The sequence below is a fragment of the Trachurus trachurus genome (assembly GCF_905171665.1).
Source record: "Trachurus trachurus genome assembly, chromosome: 18".
Lineage (NCBI taxonomy): Eukaryota > Metazoa > Chordata > Actinopteri > Carangiformes > Carangidae > Trachurus > Trachurus trachurus.
The window spans coordinates 12,312,328-12,333,386 of NC_139909.1; the positions used below are offsets into that span (position 1 = coordinate 12,312,328).

Sequence of the window (21,059 nt, forward strand, 5' to 3'; positions counted from 1 at the left end):
AGAAGATTTGTCTGTAGATCAGAGGAACCAGTGACACACGCTGCTCTTCCTCCTCCTCCTTCTTCATCCTCCTCCTCCTCTCTGTGTCTCTCCACAGAAAGGTTTCACTCCTCTCCATGTGGCCTCTAAGTACGGAAGCCTGGACGTGGCCAAACTCCTGCTGCAGCGCCGCGCTCCACCCGACTCTGCTGGGAAGGTATGAACAAACTGTATTTTATTTTTTATTTCTTAAAAACATCCAACACAATATTAATTACATTCATCTTTTCATGTTCATTTAAACGGTGTATCGGCATTTTTTCTGTGTTGAGGTGAAGTTTACGTCGAAAGCACCGGTAAGACTGAGTCTGCTGAGTCATGATCAGCTGTTTCCTTTTTTTTTTTTTCTTCTTTTTTTTTTGCATTAACTTTGATTTCTTCCAGGAAACACAAACCGATAACAGAACAGAAACCTTTTTAATTCCAGATTCCTTTTTTTTTTCTTTGATTATATTCTTCTAAGGACCCGCCCAGTAATAATCCTCCTCCCAGACTCTGCTGTCTCATTTAACTCCAGTTCATCTCAACCTGCAGTCTCACCCCCTCTATTAACTCTGTGTGTGTGTCTGTGTGTGTGTGTGGTGTTAATGGCTTCACGCTGCGCTAATTGGCTCATTAATTCCTGTGCACTGACCGTCCCTCCCCGACAGAACGGCCTCACCCCGCTCCATGTCGCAGCTCATTACGATAACCAGAAGGTTGCGCTCCTGCTATTGGACAAAGGAGCGTCGCCCCACACCATGGCCAAGGTGAGAGTCCACACACCCAGAGGAGAGGAGAGGAGAGACGCTCCAGATGCTTACAGATGTTTCATAATGTCTCCACACATCTGTAGGAGAAGATAAGAGTCTCCTGAGCTTTTACACCAGGATATTGAGAGTTTTGTTTCATGGCAAAGCAGCTTAACTTTTTTTTTTTTTTTTTTTTTTTTTTTACATATCCAGGTGCTGAGTGAGGTTAATCTTCCAGTTTTCATTCAGTGCAGGTTAAAGTTTGGCAGATCTTGACCTCCTTCATTATTAAAGATATAAAACACTATTAATATTACTCAGTTCAACATAGAGCTCTATTTATATAAATATATGGCTTTATATTAGGGATATGGTTGAAATATGATATATTGTGATCTCTGTGAGGAGGAAAACATATACCAGTCAAAAGTTTAGACACACCTTCTCAATCAGTGGTCTTTCTTTATTGTTACTTTTCTACTTTGTAGATTCAAACGTAAGAGATCAAAACTATGAAGGAATACATATGGAGTTATGCAGTAAACACAAAAATGTTTGTTAAAACAAAAGTGTTATCTGTCACCTGATCTAAACCCAACTGAGATGGTTTGGGATGAGTCGGACCACAGAGTGAAAGTAAAACAGTAACAAGGAGCTCAGCTCCTCTGGGAACTCCTTCAACACTGTTGGAAAACCAGTTCAGGTGATGAGAAAGAAAGAAGAAATCTCCAGAGACAGTCTAGGAGATTTTTATTTACTCTTTTTTTTTTTTAACTAAAAACTAAAAACAAAGTCAGAATTCTGAGTTTGAAGTCAGAACTCACTTTATTTTTTTTACCTACAGCGGCCCTAATCCTCTTCTGTAGGATACTTAAAAACATCTAAACTGTTTACTACATAACTCCATATGTCCCTTCATAGTTTTGTTGTCTTCAGTTGGAATCAGAAGATTGTATTAAAAATTGAGGAAAAATATTGAATGAGAAAGTGTGTCCAAACTTTTGACTGGTAGTGTACAGTACATACAGCACTATATCTAGTATATATATAAAGATAATAAATGCCAACAGAAAAACAACTGAACACATAAAATGAAGACACAGGCAGGAATCAGCGCCACTTAGTCCAAGTGATAATGACAGAACAGGAAGTTGGACTTTTGTCTAACTTTTCTGTATTTATATACTCTTTATTACAGTGGTTCCTAACCTTTTTTGCTTGAAGCCCCCCCCTGTTTGTGTCCAACACAACCAGTTCAACTTTACTTTTATTTACAAAAATAAACAGCAGTTCCCATTATTTTTGTTAATACATAATGATTATTAAGTATATTATATTATATTATATTATATTATATTATATTATATTATATTATATTATATTATATTATATTGGGATTTTTTACATTTTTATTAAGCATAATATAATCTTGATGACCTCACAACCCCCTCCTTTACAGCATTTGTGTTAAACATCTTGGTTGGGATTGGGAGCTAGTTTCAGCAGTGGATTAATCCTCCTCTGGTGCACTAGTGTGTATCTTTTGTGACAGAATAGTGTGTGTGTGTGTGTGTGTGTGTGTGTGTGTGTGTGTGTGTGTGTGTGTGTGTGTGTGTGTGTGTGTGTGTGTGTGTGTGTGTGTGTGTGTGTGTGTGTGTGTGTGTGTGTGTGTGTGTGTGTGTGTGTGTGTGTGTGTGTGTGTGTGTGTGTGTCCAAAGTACAGAGTGTGTATTCATGGTAGTAAAGGAGCAGAGTGCGTCACTGATGTGTTACCAGACAACAATGCAGCTCTATGGCTCACAGACACACACATCACACTTGTTAGGATGATACGTTCCCATGTGCACTATGCAGTGAAAACACAACGGTGCATCAAAGTGACATCACTTCCTGTGTGTGTGTCCATCAGAACGGCTACACTCCGCTCCACATCGCGGCGAAGAAGAACCAGATGGAGATCGCCACGGTGCTGCTGCAGTACGGAGCCGAGACCAGCATCCTGACCAAGCAGGGCGTCACGCCGCTGCACCTGGCCTCCCAGGAGGGCCACGCCGACATGGCCGCGCTGCTCATCACCAAGGGAGCCGAGGTCAACGTCCAAACCAAGGTAACGGACCGGACCGCAGAAACCTAGAGAGCAGAGGAGGAGAGAGGAGAGTCTCAGCTACGTAACTGTTGAACTGGAGAAACCAACTAGGACGTGTGTTATACAGTAGTGTTCAAATAGATTGTGATTTATTTATTTTAAAGGGATAGTTCAACATTTTGGCAAATTCTCCTATCACCATAATCAATATAGTCATAGCAGTAGGTTCATTACCTTTAATAATCGGTGCATGTTGTTTTGAGATCGGCGGGACAGAAACGTGAGCTGCTCAGTGAACACAATGGAGGTGAACGGTACAGGTCCCCTGTCCCTCATCAAACTCATCAAATACACAATCCAACAACTCCAAAACGCTCTGGTGGACAAGTTGTGACCTGCACATTCATCACGCTGTGATATAATCATATAATTATGTAACATTACGACACATGAAGCAAATACTCTGAACTACTTTTGAAATCACTCCGCCCAGCAACCGTGTCTGGAATGTAGTTCTGGCTGCAGTTACCTCTAAAACAACTCTGTCTGGTAACGTTCTGTTATTATCTCATAGCGTGGTGAATGTGCAGGTCACAACTTGTCCACAAGAGCGTTTTGGAGTTGTTGGATTGTGTATTTGATGAGTTTGATGAGGGACAGGGGACCTGTATCATTCACCTCCATTGTGTTCACTGAGCAGCTCACGTCTCTGCCCCGCTGATCTCAAAACAACATGCACCGATAATTAAAGGTAACGAACCTACTGCTACGACTATAGGGATTATGGTGATAGGAGAATTTGCCAAAATGTTAAACTATCCCTTTAAAATAAATAAATCACAAACTATTTGAACACTATAATACACACACACACGGTACTAACACACCCTTAGTACCAGTCCTAGTTGGTTTCTCAGCACCATCGGCTCCAGTTAAACAGTTAAGGAGCGGAACTATCCCTTTAAAAATCAGACAGTACATATTAATGAACATTAAAAATGTAAATATGTGAGATTGTGGCCACCCATTGGCAGCTTCAGTAGTTATTGGATAAAAAAAAGACAGATTCAGAGGAAGATAGACAAAATTACAACAGATGATTAAACCAATTAAATAAGAACAATATGGACGATCAACAAGAAGAATAGAAAGTGATTTGGTTTTATTGCATAAAGCCTGTAACAAAACAACCTGCTGCTTCCATCTACATGATGTTATATGACAGGACGGAACGGACACACTCTGGTCTGAATGTGTTTGCTGAGATTTAACTCTGTGTGTGTGTGTGTGTGTGTGTGTGTGTGTCCTGCAGAGCGGCCTGACTGCCCTCCATCTGGCGGCCCAGGAGGACAGAGTGTCTGTGGCCGAGATCCTCGCCAAGAACGGAGCCAACCTCGACCAGCAGACCAAAGTATGAACTCACTGACACTGTTACCACTGTTTGTCTTGTTGCTTCTTGCAGCTTTAAAACACTTTTCATCATCTGGTTTATAATTATATTCAGTTTTTATAATGATGAGTGATGTATCCTGTTTTATTGATGATTTGTTGCCCTTTTTTCTTTTGCAGTTGGGATACACACCGCTCATTGTGGCTTGTCACTATGGTAACGCCAAGATGGTCAACTTCCTGCTCCAGAGTGGAGCCAACGTCAACTCCAAGACCAAGGTACCGAGACGAGTCGAAGAGTTCAGATGATTTAACTATAGAGGATACGTTTTTAACATGAAAATTAAACAAATATAATATATTTTGTTGTATTTACACGTTATTCCTTCTTCTTCTTCCTCCTTTCCTTCTTTCTTTCTTCCTCTCCTCCAGAACGGATACACTCCCCTCCACCAGGCGGCTCAGCAGGGCAACACACACATCATCAACGTCCTGCTGCAGCACGGTGCCAAGCCCAACGCTGTCACTGTGGTGCGTGGACATTAATCCCTCCGCACAAACACACACACACACACACACACACACACACGGATACACTCATTTTATTATTATTATCTTTTTTATTTCTCCCTCAGAACGGTAACACGGCTCTGGGTATTGCTCGGAGGCTGGGCTACATCTCTGTGGTGGACACGCTGAGGGTCGTCACGGAGGAAATCATCACCACCACCACGGTACGAAATGCACACGCACACACGCACACACACGCACGCACACACACACACACACACACACACAACTATCAAAATCATCAACACTGGTCTACAAGGCAACAACCTCACAGATAAAAGTAGCTAAATTTGACCTGATAAACAGATTAAAGATCAAGATAAATAAATCACTGATAGAGGAAAAGATGCAGCAGTTGGGGAATAATTACATACAGTAAATGTACAGTATAAGTCTCAAAGTGAAGATTAATTTACAAACTTGTGGTACCATTTTAATTGCTCTACTGTACTTTGGAAGTTATGAGGCATTGTGATTTATCATGAGATATCTTGAAAACATTGAGCCAACCAGCATCTTTATAACCTGTTTTCTAATTCATCTAATCAAAATATGAAGAAATAACACATTTTATCTCATAGGTCGATAATTTATAACAAATTGATAATGAATTTCCCATTGAGGATTAATAAAGTAGTGGTTAAATCAAATAAAATAAAAGTGAAGTGTGATCAGGCATGTCATTTCTTGCCATGTTTTTTTTTCAGACGGTGACAGAGAAACACAAGCTGAACGTCCCGGAGACCATGACTGAAGTCCTGGACGTCTCTGATGAAGAAGGTGAGTCCTGATCCAGAACATTCAGACACAAACTGGTTTTTATTATTGATCCTAGATTGATCAGGTGATCAGGTCAATCAGCAGCTGTAGTTGTAGTGTGTGACTGTGCTGTTCACCCTCAGCGTTCAGATCCATTGATGATGATGATGATGCTATGTCTGATGACTTCAAGGACTTGGAAGGTATCGCAGCCTTGTGCTCGGTGTGACGACCTGCTGTGCTGTTGTTTTTTACTCTGGAGTGATGATGATGATGATGATGATGATGATGATGATGATGTTGTGCATGTACAGAACTAACTCCTGATGTTCCAGCTGTGGACGGTGTTTAAAGGTTAGCAGAGGGAAGTTGAAGTTCAGCTGTAGCTCAGTATCTGGCGTCTATTTAAAGACCTAGTTGAACATTTTGTGGATTTTGCTTCTTGTTTTTTTTCTGTGTCAAGTCTGTAGCTATGGGTCTTGGAGACAGTGAGCTTAAATATAGAGTGTATAGTAGAAAGTTGTCTTTGCCAGCGTCCTGAGAGTTTTATCTTCTGGGAAAACAGAAGAAAGAGAGAATAAACACAACAATAAAACTAATCCTGGAAAGACTGAGCACAGGGGAACGGGCTGAGATTATCCTCACCTCATTAGCTGTTACAGTAGCATTAACGGTACCATTACCAATATGAAGTAGTACTGAGTGTTTTAGAAGTGGGTCAAATACTCAGCCAGACCATAATGATAATGAGTGACTGAACAATGTATTTCCTCACACTCTTCCCTCCCCAGGAAGCCAGTACACTCTCGGCCCTGGGGCGTCTCTGTCTGACTACAGTATGTCTGTCACTTGTTCTGCTGCTTTAGAATAAAACTCCTAAATAAAACAGACCTGGGCCAAAGTCACGACAACAACAACTGAACAGAAAGAGAACAACTTAAATGCTGCTTGGCATTGGTTCTCCAAGTGTCTGAACTCCTCTGGAGGATGGACAGCATTCCCCAAAATAATGTTCTCTGTCGAAAACAGATTATTATCACATGTGCAGGTTATTATGACACATAGTTACACTTACGACAGAGGAGGAGAGGAGAGGAAAAAGTGCAGTGGCGTTGTATAAAGAGGAGGCTGTAATGAATGAATATGACTGTGAGAACTGTGTTCGATTCTCATGAGAAACGCAGGATATTTTGGGTTTTACTCTACAGTACACGTCTGCTCAACACACTTAAAGAGGAACTATGCAGGATCTTGCTTCGGAGTAATAGTGATGGTTAAATAAATGTAACTTGTAAAAGGGAGAATGGAGGCTCTCTGCCTTCCACCTATATTGCCTCTTGGCTGAAAACCAACCTTGTAAGATCAGAGCCTCCGACCCAAATAAGACTGCACAAATAAACACGTCGTAACATTATATATGATATACTATAACGTTATGTAGCGCTCTATTAATTGATTTCTCGCCAGTTTTGTTGTAAACAAATGCACATGGCCAATAGGAGGGTTAGCAAAACAGAGGATAAGCGGCTAGACTTGCATAGTTCCTCTTTAACCAGGTTATTATTGTGAGGAAGGAAGGACTTATTTTAACCCGAATTACATAGTTTCGTAAATCATTCCACCACATTTTAATATTGTAACCATGCAGACTGGTGTCATAAATAAATAACATATTCCCTGCATAAAGTTAATAATAATATGGCATGGCACCATCCAACCTGACAAGCTCCACCCACCATTATTATTATTATTACAGTGGTGGATCAGATGATTTGTTTTCTTGTTTATGGACGTAATATATAATACATTTGAGAAAATAAACTTTTGTGCAAGAACTACATATTTTTCTCCTTCAGTTTACCTTCACACAGTGACTGGGCTCTTGCATATGACCCTGATAGTTGGGGAGCTGGTGTTGATGTATTTTGGGTACGTTCTGTCTGAGTGAGTTAAACTTCCCAGCATCCCTAGGGCTTGACAGGATGTGAGTCACACCATGTTAATACTCATTAAACCATCATGTCCAGAGACTTGGAGAACCAAAGCCAGAGAGCACTGAAGTCATTACATCATATTTATTACTACATCGCATGAATGCACGAGTCAGGAGGATTTGTTATAATCCGAATTTTTTCGTTTAATATTTATTTCCACGGGTCAGAGAGTCACAGTGTTGACGAACCACATGATGTCAGTGAGTGTTTTTGGCCCAGGTTGACCTGCAGCCGATAGTGACGCTGACCCCTGCTGGACAGTTAGAGGAACAGCAGCAAGTAGAGCTTCACCAGAAAACTAGTACAGCTTAGAGACAGTTGCTATGACGCTGCATCCGTTTGATGTCACATGACAGAGGAGGGAGAAATTAAATGTTACTAGAGTCCAAACAGTAGATGCAGTCAATAAACCTGAATAAGAGGTTAAATGGTGAGTATGCTGATGTCATTATGTAGATATACGAGATAAAATAAAGTTTAAACAACTTTTTTCCATGATGAGCTGTCGGCTGTCGGCTCTGAAACCGTTTGTCCTCCTCCTGTGCTTCCCGCCTTTTATCTTCCAACTCACTCTAAAAATGTTGTAGCTGCATTTTGAAGCATTTGTTTGTCCGTTTGTCCGTGGATCATATCAGCGGTAACTTCACTAACAGATACCGCCTTCTTCCTGTTCCTGTTTTTATTGTTAATTCAAAGAGCTCACCTCTGCTCCTCTGTCCTTCTCTCTCCCAACAAGGTGACGACACCATGACGGGCGACGGAGGCGAGTACCTGAGGGCCGAGGACCTGAGGGAGCTGGGGGACGACTCCCTCCCTGGACAGTACCTGGACGGGATGAACTACCTCCGCTTCAGCCTGGAGGGAGGACGAACGGACAGGTACGTACGTCGGTTAATAAGACGAGAAGGTTTTGGTTTGGGTTGATTAACTTTTTTAATCTCTGCTTTTAAAGTCAAAGCTTTTTTTTGCTTAAATTAGAAAATAATAAATATGTAAGAATTATGGTAAGCCTTTAATTTACAAGACACTCATTACTGTATATGATAATTACATGATAATGTCAAGAAATAGTCTACAAATAATGATCAGTTTCATAGTAATGTCATGTTTTTCATAAAGGCAAAAGATTACACATGCTTTACATGCTTTGAATTTTTCTCCACAGAGTCCTTGCAATTGACTGTTTTTTGCATTTCTATGCAATCAATCGTTATTTCTTGGCTGTTTTTCTCAACATCACTATGAAATTGGCGATTATTTCTAGATTATGATGCAATTAGTTGTTATTTCTTAGCTATTTCTTCACATTATCACATAATTAGCAGCCTGTAAATTAAAGGGGTTACCAAAATGTATTAATTGAACATGATACAGTACTTTGACTCTGTTTCTGTATTCACTGTGCTGGTTCTAACTGTATATGCATGTATATCTGTGTACTGACCAAACCTTTCCTCTTGCCTGTGTTTGATTATGTGTGTGTGTTTATGTGTGTGTGTGTGTGTGTGTGTGTGTTTTGCAACCTCTCCTCCTGCTCATTCTTCATCGTTGGTGTCCATTGTCACCCTCTATAGTCGATTGCGAAGGTATGTGCTGACGCTGTGGCCACACGTTGGGCTTTTTCAACCTTCAGCACCGCTGTGTGTTAACTAACCACTGCAATGTAACTATCACAGTCAGTCTGGGGCCGCGTGTTCACCTGGTTTAATGAGCTACTCCTATGGTTCCTATAGCAACAATATAAGGACCTGTGTGTAAAACAAGGTGACAAGACTTGATGCTGCTACACTGAAAAAATGTAATTAGTTCACTTTACTTTTTAAAAAAACGTATGAAACCGATTAGCTCAAGTAAAGTAGATCATTAAGTTGTTTAAGCTGAAAAGAACTGTGAATTCTTCTTCTTTTTCTTTTTTCTTCTTCTTCTTCTTCGTCCTCTTTTTTATTGTCTTCTTCTACTTCTTATTCTTCTTCTTTAAAGGCTCATTTCCACCATCTTTCTTTGAGGATGGTCAATCCTGACTCATACTTTCCAGTAAAAGTTACTTTAGCCTGATGAGTTTAATTACTTTCCTCACCAGGAAGTCGTGTTAACTTAACGTGTAAACCAGGAGAGTCGACAAATTAATTAGACATCCGTTAAGATCGCTCTTTATTTTTTTAGGAAGGATCAAAATTAAATTTAAACAACAACGTAGTATTTGTTATTACAGCGTTAAAACATCTACAGTAAAAACTGTGAACAACAGTCGGCCCCAAACTCAGTCTGTGTTTAATGAGTTCACTCATTTAGTTACATACTGTAAATCCTCCCTAAGTGACCTTCATTAGATCAAGTTGAATAAATGTTAGTTTTTCTTTGTGTTTTTCATCTCTGAGCTTCACCACCCTCACTTCTCTCCTCTTCCTCTTCCTCTTCCTCTTGCAGCTGCGACCGGTCCTTCACCCCCACCCACCACAGCTACTACTCCCCAAAACACGAGGGCCTGTTGGATGAGATGCTCACCAGCCACCAGGTACAGTCGGTGTGATCAGCGCGGTCACATCAAGGCCACTTGCAGGGGGAAATGACAAAGTTACATGCTGTTAAAGCAAAGATCACAGGTCTGTCTATCTATTTATCTATAATAAGCTTCTTTGCTTTGATTCCAGCTCTCATCACTGGCCAGAGAGAACGACAGGGACTCGTACAGGCTGAGCTGGGGAACAGAGAACCTGGACAACGTGGCTTTATCCTCCAGCCCCATCCACTCTGGGTACGTACACTCACTCAGTCACTATCTACAGACTGAAAACAAAATAATACAGATGTGAAACTGTGAAATCATTTCCTGAACTCCTTCCTGAACACATGGCACATAAACAATGACTGTGTTCTTACTGTATGTCCCGATAGCAGAGCTGTTGGTGTAACTCAAGTGGTTAATTTACATTCACAAATACAACACTTCATTGTATAATTAGCTTTAATTTTAGCAAAGTGTTTCAATTATCTGTCATATCCCTAGTGCAGAGAGTCAAGTGCTTCTCTCACTTGGCAGCTGCATGTTTTCTATTTTGTAATGAGCCTCTTGCAATTTTGTGATTCTCTTCTTTTTCTGTGCTTCGTTAGACTCAATGAAGAAATTAACTAAATAATATAGAACAATTATATTTATTTATTTGTATTGATATCTTTGTGCTATTTTAGAAGTATAAATTTATTAACAAAAGACAACATTTGGGGGATTTTGCTGATTTGGAGTCAGGAGTCAACATTTTGGTTTGCCTACACACAGCTGGAAAGAAATAGTTCCAGCATGTTGAAACACTAAATTATCATTATAATTGTATTATTTAGAGGCATTTGTAGCCCAGTTGCTGCTGCTTCCAGGCTTTATGGTTCCATATATTTGCATTTATTGATTTGCATTTGTATTTTTGTGCCAAATCAGTTAAGTATACATTTAATAACACTTTATGCTGTTTTGGTGTTGGGAGTTAGCACGAGGTGATGTTATGCCACAGCTGGAAACACTGGTCAGAAGTGGCAGGTGGAAGGATAAACTGTTTTGGCAAGAAATAGTTCCAGCTAAAAAAAAAAAAAAAGACTCCAAATGTTAAAGTTGAAGTTAAATGTTAAAGAAATTAACCAGAAAGTTTTAAGTTTTCTGCTTCCAGTCTTTATGCCAAGGCAGGTTACTCACACACAGACCCCTCACAGACATCAGATTATATCAATCTGCTCATCTCACTCTAAGAAATAAAGTTGGTGAACCTTTAATTTACAGGCTGTTAATAGCCAAGAAATAACAATTAATTGCTATTTAATTGTTATTTCTCTGCTATTTCTTGACATTATCACGTAATTAACAGCCTGTAAATTAAAGGGTTACCGTAAAGTTTATTCAACATATTCAACTGTTGCTCCAGATATCAAAGCGAAGCCTCAAACATGGCCTCGGTGTCTCTGACTCTTCTCTGCTTGACTCTTCTGATTCCTCTCTGTCCGACGTGCTGGTTTTGTTTTTTAGCCACTCCTCTCCGTGCCATGATCATGGAGACCACAGCAGGTGACCCCTCTGCACCCTTTGGTTACATCACACTCCTCCTCCTCCTCCTCCTCCTCATCTTCATCACCGTCTTCCCCCTGCCCCCTCCTTCACCACAGTGTGCTCTCCTGGTGGAGAGGTGTTTGATTGTTTGTGTGTCACTGCCCTCCTTAACCAGCGCTGCCCCTCTCTTACAGCACATGTACATGTACACACCTGGTTCTCGATACGACCACACACAGGCGGCAAATTAAAGGAAAACCAACGTAAAGACTCTCAGTCAGGTGTTGGACCATTTGTCCAGAATAGGGCTGTCAATCTTCCCCCCAAATCAGATTAGAATTTCTAATGCTTCTTATGTGAAATATTCAAATTATATTCAAATTTGTAATGTAGCTCATTATACATATACAAGCTTATTATTACCACATCCGGTGTCCACTAGAGGGCACCAAACAAATCTGTAATGTAACATTTGCAACACACTTAAGTTTTACAACCTCAGTATAAAACTTGAAGAAGGGAAATTAATATTATAAGTAGTAGTGCGATAAAAAAAAAAAAAAAGGTGTGCATGTAGTGTGGGAGCACATAGCCGCAGCGCCCCGGCCGAATAAACGGGCAATTAAAAAAAGACTTGTATATTTGAAGCTGCAGCTCTATGTCGCGCACAACAACAACAAAATAGTTTACTACCCAAACGTCGCGACGCACAACGTTAATTTGCGCCGTTGCAGAAGGAAGACGTTTGATTGTCAGTTTCCACCTTGGAATGTTCTCATTTTTTTAAATAATTTGAATTCTGTTCGAATAGCGAAGTTCGCTCTGACAGCCCTAGTCCAGGAAATATGAGTCCAAACATGTGCTGTTTTGATGATGATGATGTTGCTCCTGAATCTCCCACAGCTGCTCACCTGGGTTGAAATCACAACATTTTCATATCCATCAGACCATCGGTGACCCCTGTGACCTGTGGGTGGAGCATTGTCATGTTGGTGCAAATCTATTTCCTTTAATTTGTTGCAGTGTAAAGTGTACGGTCCTTTTGGTGTTAAATAAGATTCAGCAATCAGCACATTATAGTTAAAGGTACAGTAGGTCGGATTGATTTCCTGTCTGTCAATGACGTTCAAAAAACTCCTGCACACTGTCTTCATGCGTCAGGTTTATTTTAAAGTCTATCTGAAGTCACTTAAAGATCACAGCATGACCAACTTATTTCAATAAAAAATAGCGTATTTGAAATAATTTCTTGGCCTTTTGTCATTTCACAAAAAAATCGTAATCGGAAATCGGGTTTTGAGAGAAGAAAATTGTCATGGCCAATCAGAAAACACACATGGAGATGACATCATACTTGGTTGGCCGTTCGGTCCTCTCAGACACACCTGTACAAGCATTTTTTGGGCTTTTATGCCTTTAATTGATAGGATAGTCAGTGGGAGACAGGAAGTGGAGGAATGTCCATCTTTTGAGGTGTGTTTTTCATGTTTCCTGTCTGTGGATGATAAAACTGACTGATCAGAGCCACAGCGACAGTGACAGCGGTCTCTTTGTCTCTAACGGTTTCCTCCCCCTGGGCGTGTTGCTGAATTCAATAACCAGTGTTTCATGTTTCAGTCATTGTCGTCGTGTTTGCTTCATTGTTGCCACAACACACACAATCACATTACAAGTTGGTACGACATCATCGACCTCATCACCCCCCCATTCAGATGTGAGATTCATGTGCATACAGTATTTGCCTGTTTGCATGGGGAGTGACTTGAAGAGCCTGAAGCCGTGGAGTGAAAAATGTTTTAATGCGACTCATTCTCATCTTTTCTCGTCCGTTCAGTGCTGAGAAAACAGACACCAGGATGTTCAAAACATGTTGCCAGAGATTTTATAAAGTTTCTTAGACTAAAACTTTGGTGTGGACTTTCTCACCACTTAACGGACATAGTTATGTATGTTTATTTTAATTGGTGCAAATCCCTCCCGTCCCACCACAGCTTCCTGGTCAGCTTCATGGTGGACGCCCGGGGCGGGGCCATGCGCGGTTGCCGGCACAACGGCCTGCGCATCATCATCCCGCCCAGGAACTGCAGCGCGCCCACGCGGGTCACCTGCCGCCTGGTGAAGAGGCACCGCCTGGCCACCATGCCCCCCATGGTGGAGGGCGAGGGCCTGGCCAGCCGGATCATCGAGGTGGGGCCCTCGGGAGCCCAGTTCCTCGGGTAGGGCCCCCACATGTTCATTCATTCATTTATTTTAAGTTTTTACGCACCTTTTATTGATATTTTACGGCGATAACCTTTACAGTTAAATGAAGAAATGACATTTAAGACGACAGGAAGTAGAGTTACCTCTGTCTCTGTTGTTGTTTAACAAGGAGCTTTTATACGACTTGCTGCCGTTTTTCTTTCAGATTAATTTCCCCCTGCTGCCGCCTCACTAAAAACTGTTTCTGTATCTGCTCTCGCTTCCTCCCGGCGCCAGGGATGCGTTTATCTTTGCTCTGCAGCATGCCCTGTTTTTTGTTTCCTAACAGCTGCAGTCTAACTCTTTTTAACCTTTTTTCCCCCCTGAGCCGTAATGCAAAAGCCTTTCAATTAACTCCACCGCCAGTATAATGCACCATGATTGATTTGATATGTTGCCCCCAACTCTGCCCTCTGCTGGTGATGATAGAGCAGGACAGCATAGGTTTATTGTTACCATCACTTGATATCAGAGGCTCTAAGTTACTATATATGATATATGTGATGATTTATCTCCACTCTACAGTTAATAAACGTGCCTTACATCCCATATTACCATATTATGAATTAAAATTTTTACTTTTTGTTTGTTGTTTGGCTCTGTACTCTGCTATAGCTAGTCTTCAAAAACATATATACACCCTGTGTGTTCAATTAATAGATAGACTTAAATATGTTACATTTATTTTTGATTTTTGATTTAATTTTGGACACTTTGAGCCTCCGTAGACATTCAGCTCTCACCCGTAGATTGTACATTAGTGCCCGAAGTTTCTATCCTGCACCCGACCAATTTGAAAAACATTGTGTTTGCTCTTTCTCCCTCCCACTGCTGCATACGGACACATCGTTGATTGATCACACAGTAAACTCCACCTCCCGAGCGCCCCTCCACCTCTTAACGAGGGGGAGAGCTTGGTTAGCAGAATCCTCCAGCTCGGCCCGCCGGGGACAAAATTCCTCGGGTAGGGTCTTAAAAAATAACTTTTAAAAAATCAATTGTTTTGCATATGAAACAATACATGGATGCCGGTCGCACAGTTTTTTCCCCCCGTCCACATCCTCCTTTTTATTTGATGTTGTTATTATGTGTTGTCCTGCCTGTGCTGGTGTCTCGTACACAACCTCACCTGCTGCTCACCAACCCTGTAGACATCACACTGCTGTCTCACTGTTTATTTTTATTTTTTTTAAATATAAATCTTATTTTCTGCTTAGCTTCCTCCATTTCATGTTTTCATGCTCCCTGTTCTCTTGATAGATGTTTTTATTGTTGTTTTTCTTCTTTTTTGTTTCTTGTGTGAAATTTAAACGGTTGTATGGCCTGGTAGGTAGTAATGGGTCCGTAGGTGATTCAACCACATGATGGTTCTTGCTGTTATCTAACTGTTAACTTGACAAACAGACTAATTCCCAAAAATAAGGATAAAATTACAGTAATTCCCAATTTCAGCCAATTTTCTTGTAAGATTTTAGCTGTAAAACCTTGATTCTAAATATACTTCTCCATTTTTCTCCACATTATGGAGCAATAGAAGTAAACAAATAACATAAGGACCAAATCAGGTTATATAAATTCTATATATTGTATTTTTTCCTGTAAGTATCATGCTCTGTCAGGCCAAAGAACCATCTAAATATCACATGAAAGGTTCAGCAGTTCTAAGTGAATAGCTGTGTTGTATTGTACTGTATGTAGCATGCTTCATATAGACATTTGTTGTAGCTAGCTTGTTGTGAGTATGCATATCAGGTAATTATTCAAGTCACTTATTCAAATATTATTGTAGACATAGACACTTACTTTTCTCATGTGGGCTGACTCACCTTCTACATAGCTAATTAAACCAAGAAGATAAAAAGACATCATGGCTACGTGCCCTGCCGCTACTTGCAGCTTGCCATGTGACCTCTTTCACAGCAAGTGATTAAGGTTCAGCTCAGTAACAGCTCAGTTTGCAAACCTGGAAAGTTGCCTGAGTGTTGACACTGAGTTGAATAGGCACCATGCTACAGGGCACACGCTAGCTAATCCACCAGAATCAATGAGGTAAAGTGTTTTTTTGACACAATATCATTGTCACTCCACTCAAGCGCAAAGTTATTTCAATGGTAGCTAGCCAGTAAATGGTGGATGGCTAACTTGTAGCTCCAACCAATCACGTATGAGACTACTACAGTAGCATGGGTGATTCGACGCTAATGCTAAAGCCAACATGCTAAAGAAGGTGAGAAGCTGAATTTACATCACCAAGGTCACAGGTTTGGCTAATTCAGACTTCACAGAAACCAAACAGACTTCTGAACTGAAAACCAAGAATGTAGAGACCAACATTGATTAATGGTGTTGACAAAGCCCAAGTAAATTAGCTCAAGTGTGAAGATTCAAAGTATCACATAGTCTAAACTACAGACATTAGCACAGGCTCTTGTACACCAAACTCTGGTCTCACTGGGTCACATGACCTGCCCTCTGCCCACCCCCCCTTCAGTCCTGTGATCGTGGAGATCCCCCACTTCGCCGCCCTGCGGGGGAAAGAGCGGGAGCTGGTGATCCTGAGGAGTGAGACGGGCGAGAGCTGGAAGGAGCATCACTGTGAGCACACGCAGGAAGAGCTCAACCAGATACTCAACGGCATGGACGAGGGTCAGTTTCTGATGGCGTCAAGAAAGGTGGTGGCAAAAAAAAGTCCCACACCAATTTGACAGAAATAGAAATAGCCTTTTTATTTGTGTCGTAGTTATTAACGGTAAATTTGCAATTTCAATGCTGTATTTCGCAGAGGTGTATAACAAACGGCAAATAGTGAGTTTTACATCATCTCGTGATTCACAATAAAAGCCCAATTAGTGACGGCATAATGCAGTAAATTTAAAAAGGCAAACGAGTGAATCAAAACCATCAAAATGTGTCTTTTTATTATAACATGACAAATTTCCCATTAAAACATATGAGATTGGGGGAAAATGCCAATTAGTTTAGCTTCTGCAGTTTAAGCAATAATGACGGCTCCAGTCTCTATTTAAGGTCACTCAATAAAATTATATGTTATAATTTTAAGCACCCCCTGCAAATACACAAAGTACCACTAGGGGTCCAAGTCCCCCCCCGGTTGGGAAACACTGGTGCAGACTGCATGAAATAAATGAACATCCCGACGTTAGCGTCCCTGACAGACGTCTTTTCTTTGCTTCCCCTCCTCCAGAGCTGGACCCCCCTGAGGAGCTGGAGAGGAAGCGCATCTGCCGCATCATCACCAGAGACTTTCCTCAGTACTTCGCGGTGGTGTCACGCATCAAGCAGGACAGTAATCTGATTGGACCTGAGGGAGGAATCCTGAGCAGCACCGTCGTGCCCCAAGTGCAGGCAGTTTTTCCCGAGGGGGCCCTCACTAAGAGGATCAGAGTCGGACTGCAGGTAATGTGCCTTTACCTTCTTATTATCGTAGTGAATGGCACAAAGTTCTCTGCAGCCAAGACGGTCCTCAATGCAGAGCCTCAGTTCAGACCATCACCCTCTCTCTCTGTCTGCTGTTCCAGGCTCAGCCGGTCAATATAGACGCGGTGAGGAAGATCCTGGGGAACAAGGCCACCTTCAGCCCCATCGTCACCCTGGAGCCGCGTCGGAGGAAGTTCCATAAACCCATCACCATGACCATCCCTGTCCCCAGGAGCAACTCCGACCCGGTCCTGAACGGTTTCGGAGGCGACACGCCAACGTTACGACTGCTCTGTAGCATCACTGGTTAGTTAACACACATTTAAATCCGTGAATAGACCAAAGACACTAACTTAAGCTGCCAACTCGCTCATATTATGTTTGTGTCCATGTCCAGGTGGAACAACGCCAGCCCAATGGGAGGACATAACAGGAACCACTCCATTAACATTCATCAATGACTGCGTCTCCTTCACCACCAACGTGTCTGCGAGGTAAAGTCTTAAAGCACTTTGACTGTAGATGTTGCTGTTCATAAAGTGGTTTTAAACCTCACCGGTTCTCTGTAACGCTCTCGATCTCACTTCAAAGGTTCTGGCTCATCGACTGTCGACAAGTCCAGGAGTCCGTCAACTTCTCCACTCAGGTGTACCGGGAGATCATCTGCGTCCCTTACATGGCCAAGTTCGTCATCTTCGCCAAGACCCACGACCCCATCGAGGCGCGACTGCGCTGCTTCTGCATGACCGACGACAAGATCGATAAAACGCTGGAGCAGCAGGAGAACTTCACTGAGGTGGCTCGCAGCCGAGACGTGGAGGTGAGACAAGAGGGGTCTTTTACTGTATTTTCCAGTTTTTAATGGCTTTCTTTTAGCCACTGTTGATCGATCAAGGCTGATTATCTGTTCCAAAGCTGAGTTAAGACCTAGCAAGGGTCGGAGGTGTCTAGATAAATTGGTGCAGAGAGCTAAAACAGGAATGACGGTTGAGTGTTTTTGTTTTTCCCTCAGGTTCTGGAAGGAAAACCTATCTATGCAGACTGCTTCGGAAACCTGGTTCCCCTCACCAAAAGTGGCCAGCACCATCTGTTCAGTTTCTTTGCCTTTAAGGAGAACAGACTTGCTCTCTTCATCAAAGTGAGCATCACTCTTCATCTGTTTATTTCACACAAACACACACACAAAAGCCCAAAAAGCTCTTTCCTCCTTTTGTTTCCCGGTGATCGGCTGACTGACTAACTAACGTTGCTGTTGCAGATTCGAGACAACACTCAGGAGCCATGTGGCCGTCTGTCCTTTATGAAAGAGCCGAGAAACTACAGGTCACTCACGCAAAATGCCATATGCAACCTCAACATCACCCTCCCATCATACTGCAAGGTGAGAGCACCACACTGTTGTTTGACTCAACAACAGAGGAGACTTTCTTGTTAGTTCTTGTAAGTAAACTCAGAGGCTGCACCAGAACGCGACCTCCCTCTTGTTGCTCACTACCTTACTTCAAAGAGCAACCCCAATTCTGTCCTTTCAATCACTTATTGATTCTTGTATAGACATTTAAATAGATTTGTTTGTTTAAATTGCTTTTTAAGGCTTAACTAAAGAGCATTAACAGCTGATCGATATGCAGAAAATGCTACAGTCTAAGTGTGTTTCAGGCTAACATGGTAATGATTTCTGCTTTCAAACTCTTTTGCTTATTAAATTGCTTACCACGGCTCTCCCTGAAATCACACTGACCTGTTGTCTTTGTTGCTATGGTGACCATATATTGCACCCCCTTCACCCTCTCCCCATCTTTTTTCTCCCTTTTTTAATGTTGCTGTTGTTTCCATCTGTACATCTTTTCTGCTTCTCGCTGCTTCTTGCTCCCAATAAAAGGAGTCCGATTCAGACCAAGAACCAGAGGACGAGGTAAAGGCAGCCACCGCCCCCCCCCTCCTCTAACGAACAAGCTCAGTTTTTGCTGTTGTGTTACATGTGTCTCTTTGTGTTCTTTGTGTTCAATTTCCTGAAGCTGTTGTACAGTCGTAGTAATCTTAAAACATTTGACACATGCTGCTAATGATACGAAACTAACTGTGATCCATTTCCCTTCTTTTTCTTTTCCAGACCAACAGAATGCACGAGAAATGTAAGAACTCTTTTCCTATTCAATTTTTGCTATAACTTTTACTAAAATAGTTACTGTTGATAATAGCATTACCTGTCTGCATTAATCAAACTAATCTAACAGTAGCATTGATAATGTATGGGTGGTACATGCAAGACTAAAGTAGTTGAGTAGAGGTGTAACAAGACTGATACACTGACACAGCTGAACTGCAGACCATGGAAATTAAACTCATTCATACTGTGGTGATATTTATACGACAATGGCCTTTCATTTTATTCTGGCCTAAAAGCCTGCAGGAGTCTTAACATGTGTAACATTGCCATATTTATGGTGTCAGTTTGTATTGATTGGTTTTATTGGCTTTAAACAAACCCACATGTGTTGAGGCAGATGCCATGATGCAATAAAAGTGAAATTATTATTTTTCATTATTACCTGCTCAGGCGATAGGCTACAGAAATCTTGAAAGGCAAGGCAGGATTATTTATGATTTTGCCAGGATGAGGTTTTTTTTTTTCATCTGTGAAAAAAAGTCCCTGAGAGAAAAGTGATTTTTTGGTTTGTTTGTTTTCTTTCTTCTCCCAAAAAAATCACTTGCCTCGGGCATCAGAACCAAAAAAAAACACCAGGTGTCAGAACAAAACAAAAAGAAAAACCCCAAAGCATTTTCAAACACTTATAAAAAGATGGACACAGTATGGGTCAAGATAATGAGATACAACTACCAATAACATGCTCCTTAAATAAGAGTAGCCGTCATACAGTATAACAACAAGAGGAAGGGAAGGAGACGAGAAGAGCTGATGTGATGTCATCACTGAAGCATACCTGGACTCCACCCAATTTTTCGAATTCAAATTCGAAAAATTGCCCATGTGTGCTTGCACCAGTTCCTGAAAACCGGGTGTTGGTGGTTGCATTAGCACCCAGTTCCGGGAAATTAGAAGTCAGAAAATTAGTATTCCTCTAGATATAGTCCTCGAATAATAATAATAAACGAGTTACCTCCTTACCCACCCTAAATGCTTCCACCTTCCCTGCCTGGTCATATTGCAGTTTGAAAATGACACAATGTTGATAATTAATTATGATTTCAAAAGAAATTGGATATATATATTCATATAGTCTTGTGCATACACTAGATGTTTAATAGATAAATAAATGGCTCAAAACCTCACCACATTATTGAATGGGGACATATTAAGCAGCCATACCTGATCATGTGCATCTTTTATCCTTGAACCGCAGATGTAATCACTGCTCCAAACTTTTCACTGACTCCATTCACTCCTCACTAGGACCTTTCTGCACCTCCCTTTTGCTTTGCATGGAAATAACTTGCCTTACATGCATGTGTATGGGTGTGCCCGTGTGTGTGTATGAGAATATGTAGTGGGTGATTAATAAAGGTTCATTTGTCATTTGTTGGTGTGCTTTGATTTTGAAATGTCCCCTCACAGCATCACTTACTTATGATTTAGTGTTTTGTTTCATCTCATGTTTAATTTCCGTTATACTTCAAATGTGTAGTCAGGCAAAAGGCAGACTGGAGGACAAATGGAAGTAAACACTATCCCTTTCTAGAAGAAGTATTCTTCTAGTGTTCCTCCTTGAGATCCTCCTTCTGCTTTAGATACTGTGAAAGTAGATGATCTGTTCTAA

General features: G+C 41.3%; 1 protein-coding gene across 1 annotated transcript in view; it reads left to right on the forward strand.

Moving 5' to 3' along the window:
- ank2b (ankyrin 2b, neuronal) overlaps positions 1–21,059 on the forward strand; it is a gene marked incomplete at its 5' end in the record, with an annotated part of 73,811 nt that overhangs the window by 29,458 nt on the left and 23,294 nt on the right. The window contains 24 exons of the mRNA XM_083992671.1: positions 98–196; positions 690–788; positions 2,680–2,877; positions 4,169–4,267; positions 4,426–4,524; positions 4,678–4,776; positions 4,881–4,979; positions 5,523–5,595; positions 5,718–5,777; positions 8,305–8,458; positions 9,996–10,083; positions 10,220–10,323; positions 11,581–11,619; positions 13,593–13,817; positions 14,708–14,806; positions 16,334–16,488; positions 17,048–17,259; positions 17,382–17,586; positions 17,678–17,774; positions 17,872–18,100; positions 18,293–18,418; positions 18,539–18,661; positions 19,163–19,195; positions 19,394–19,415. Coding sequence (XP_083848797.1) covers positions 98–196; positions 690–788; positions 2,680–2,877; positions 4,169–4,267; positions 4,426–4,524; positions 4,678–4,776; positions 4,881–4,979; positions 5,523–5,595; positions 5,718–5,777; positions 8,305–8,458; positions 9,996–10,083; positions 10,220–10,323; positions 11,581–11,619; positions 13,593–13,817; positions 14,708–14,806; positions 16,334–16,488; positions 17,048–17,259; positions 17,382–17,586; positions 17,678–17,774; positions 17,872–18,100; positions 18,293–18,418; positions 18,539–18,661; positions 19,163–19,195; positions 19,394–19,415 — 2,836 coding nt within the window. The remainder of the gene's footprint in view (positions 1–97; positions 197–689; positions 789–2,679; positions 2,878–4,168; positions 4,268–4,425; positions 4,525–4,677; positions 4,777–4,880; positions 4,980–5,522; positions 5,596–5,717; positions 5,778–8,304; positions 8,459–9,995; positions 10,084–10,219; positions 10,324–11,580; positions 11,620–13,592; positions 13,818–14,707; positions 14,807–16,333; positions 16,489–17,047; positions 17,260–17,381; positions 17,587–17,677; positions 17,775–17,871; positions 18,101–18,292; positions 18,419–18,538; positions 18,662–19,162; positions 19,196–19,393; positions 19,416–21,059) is intronic.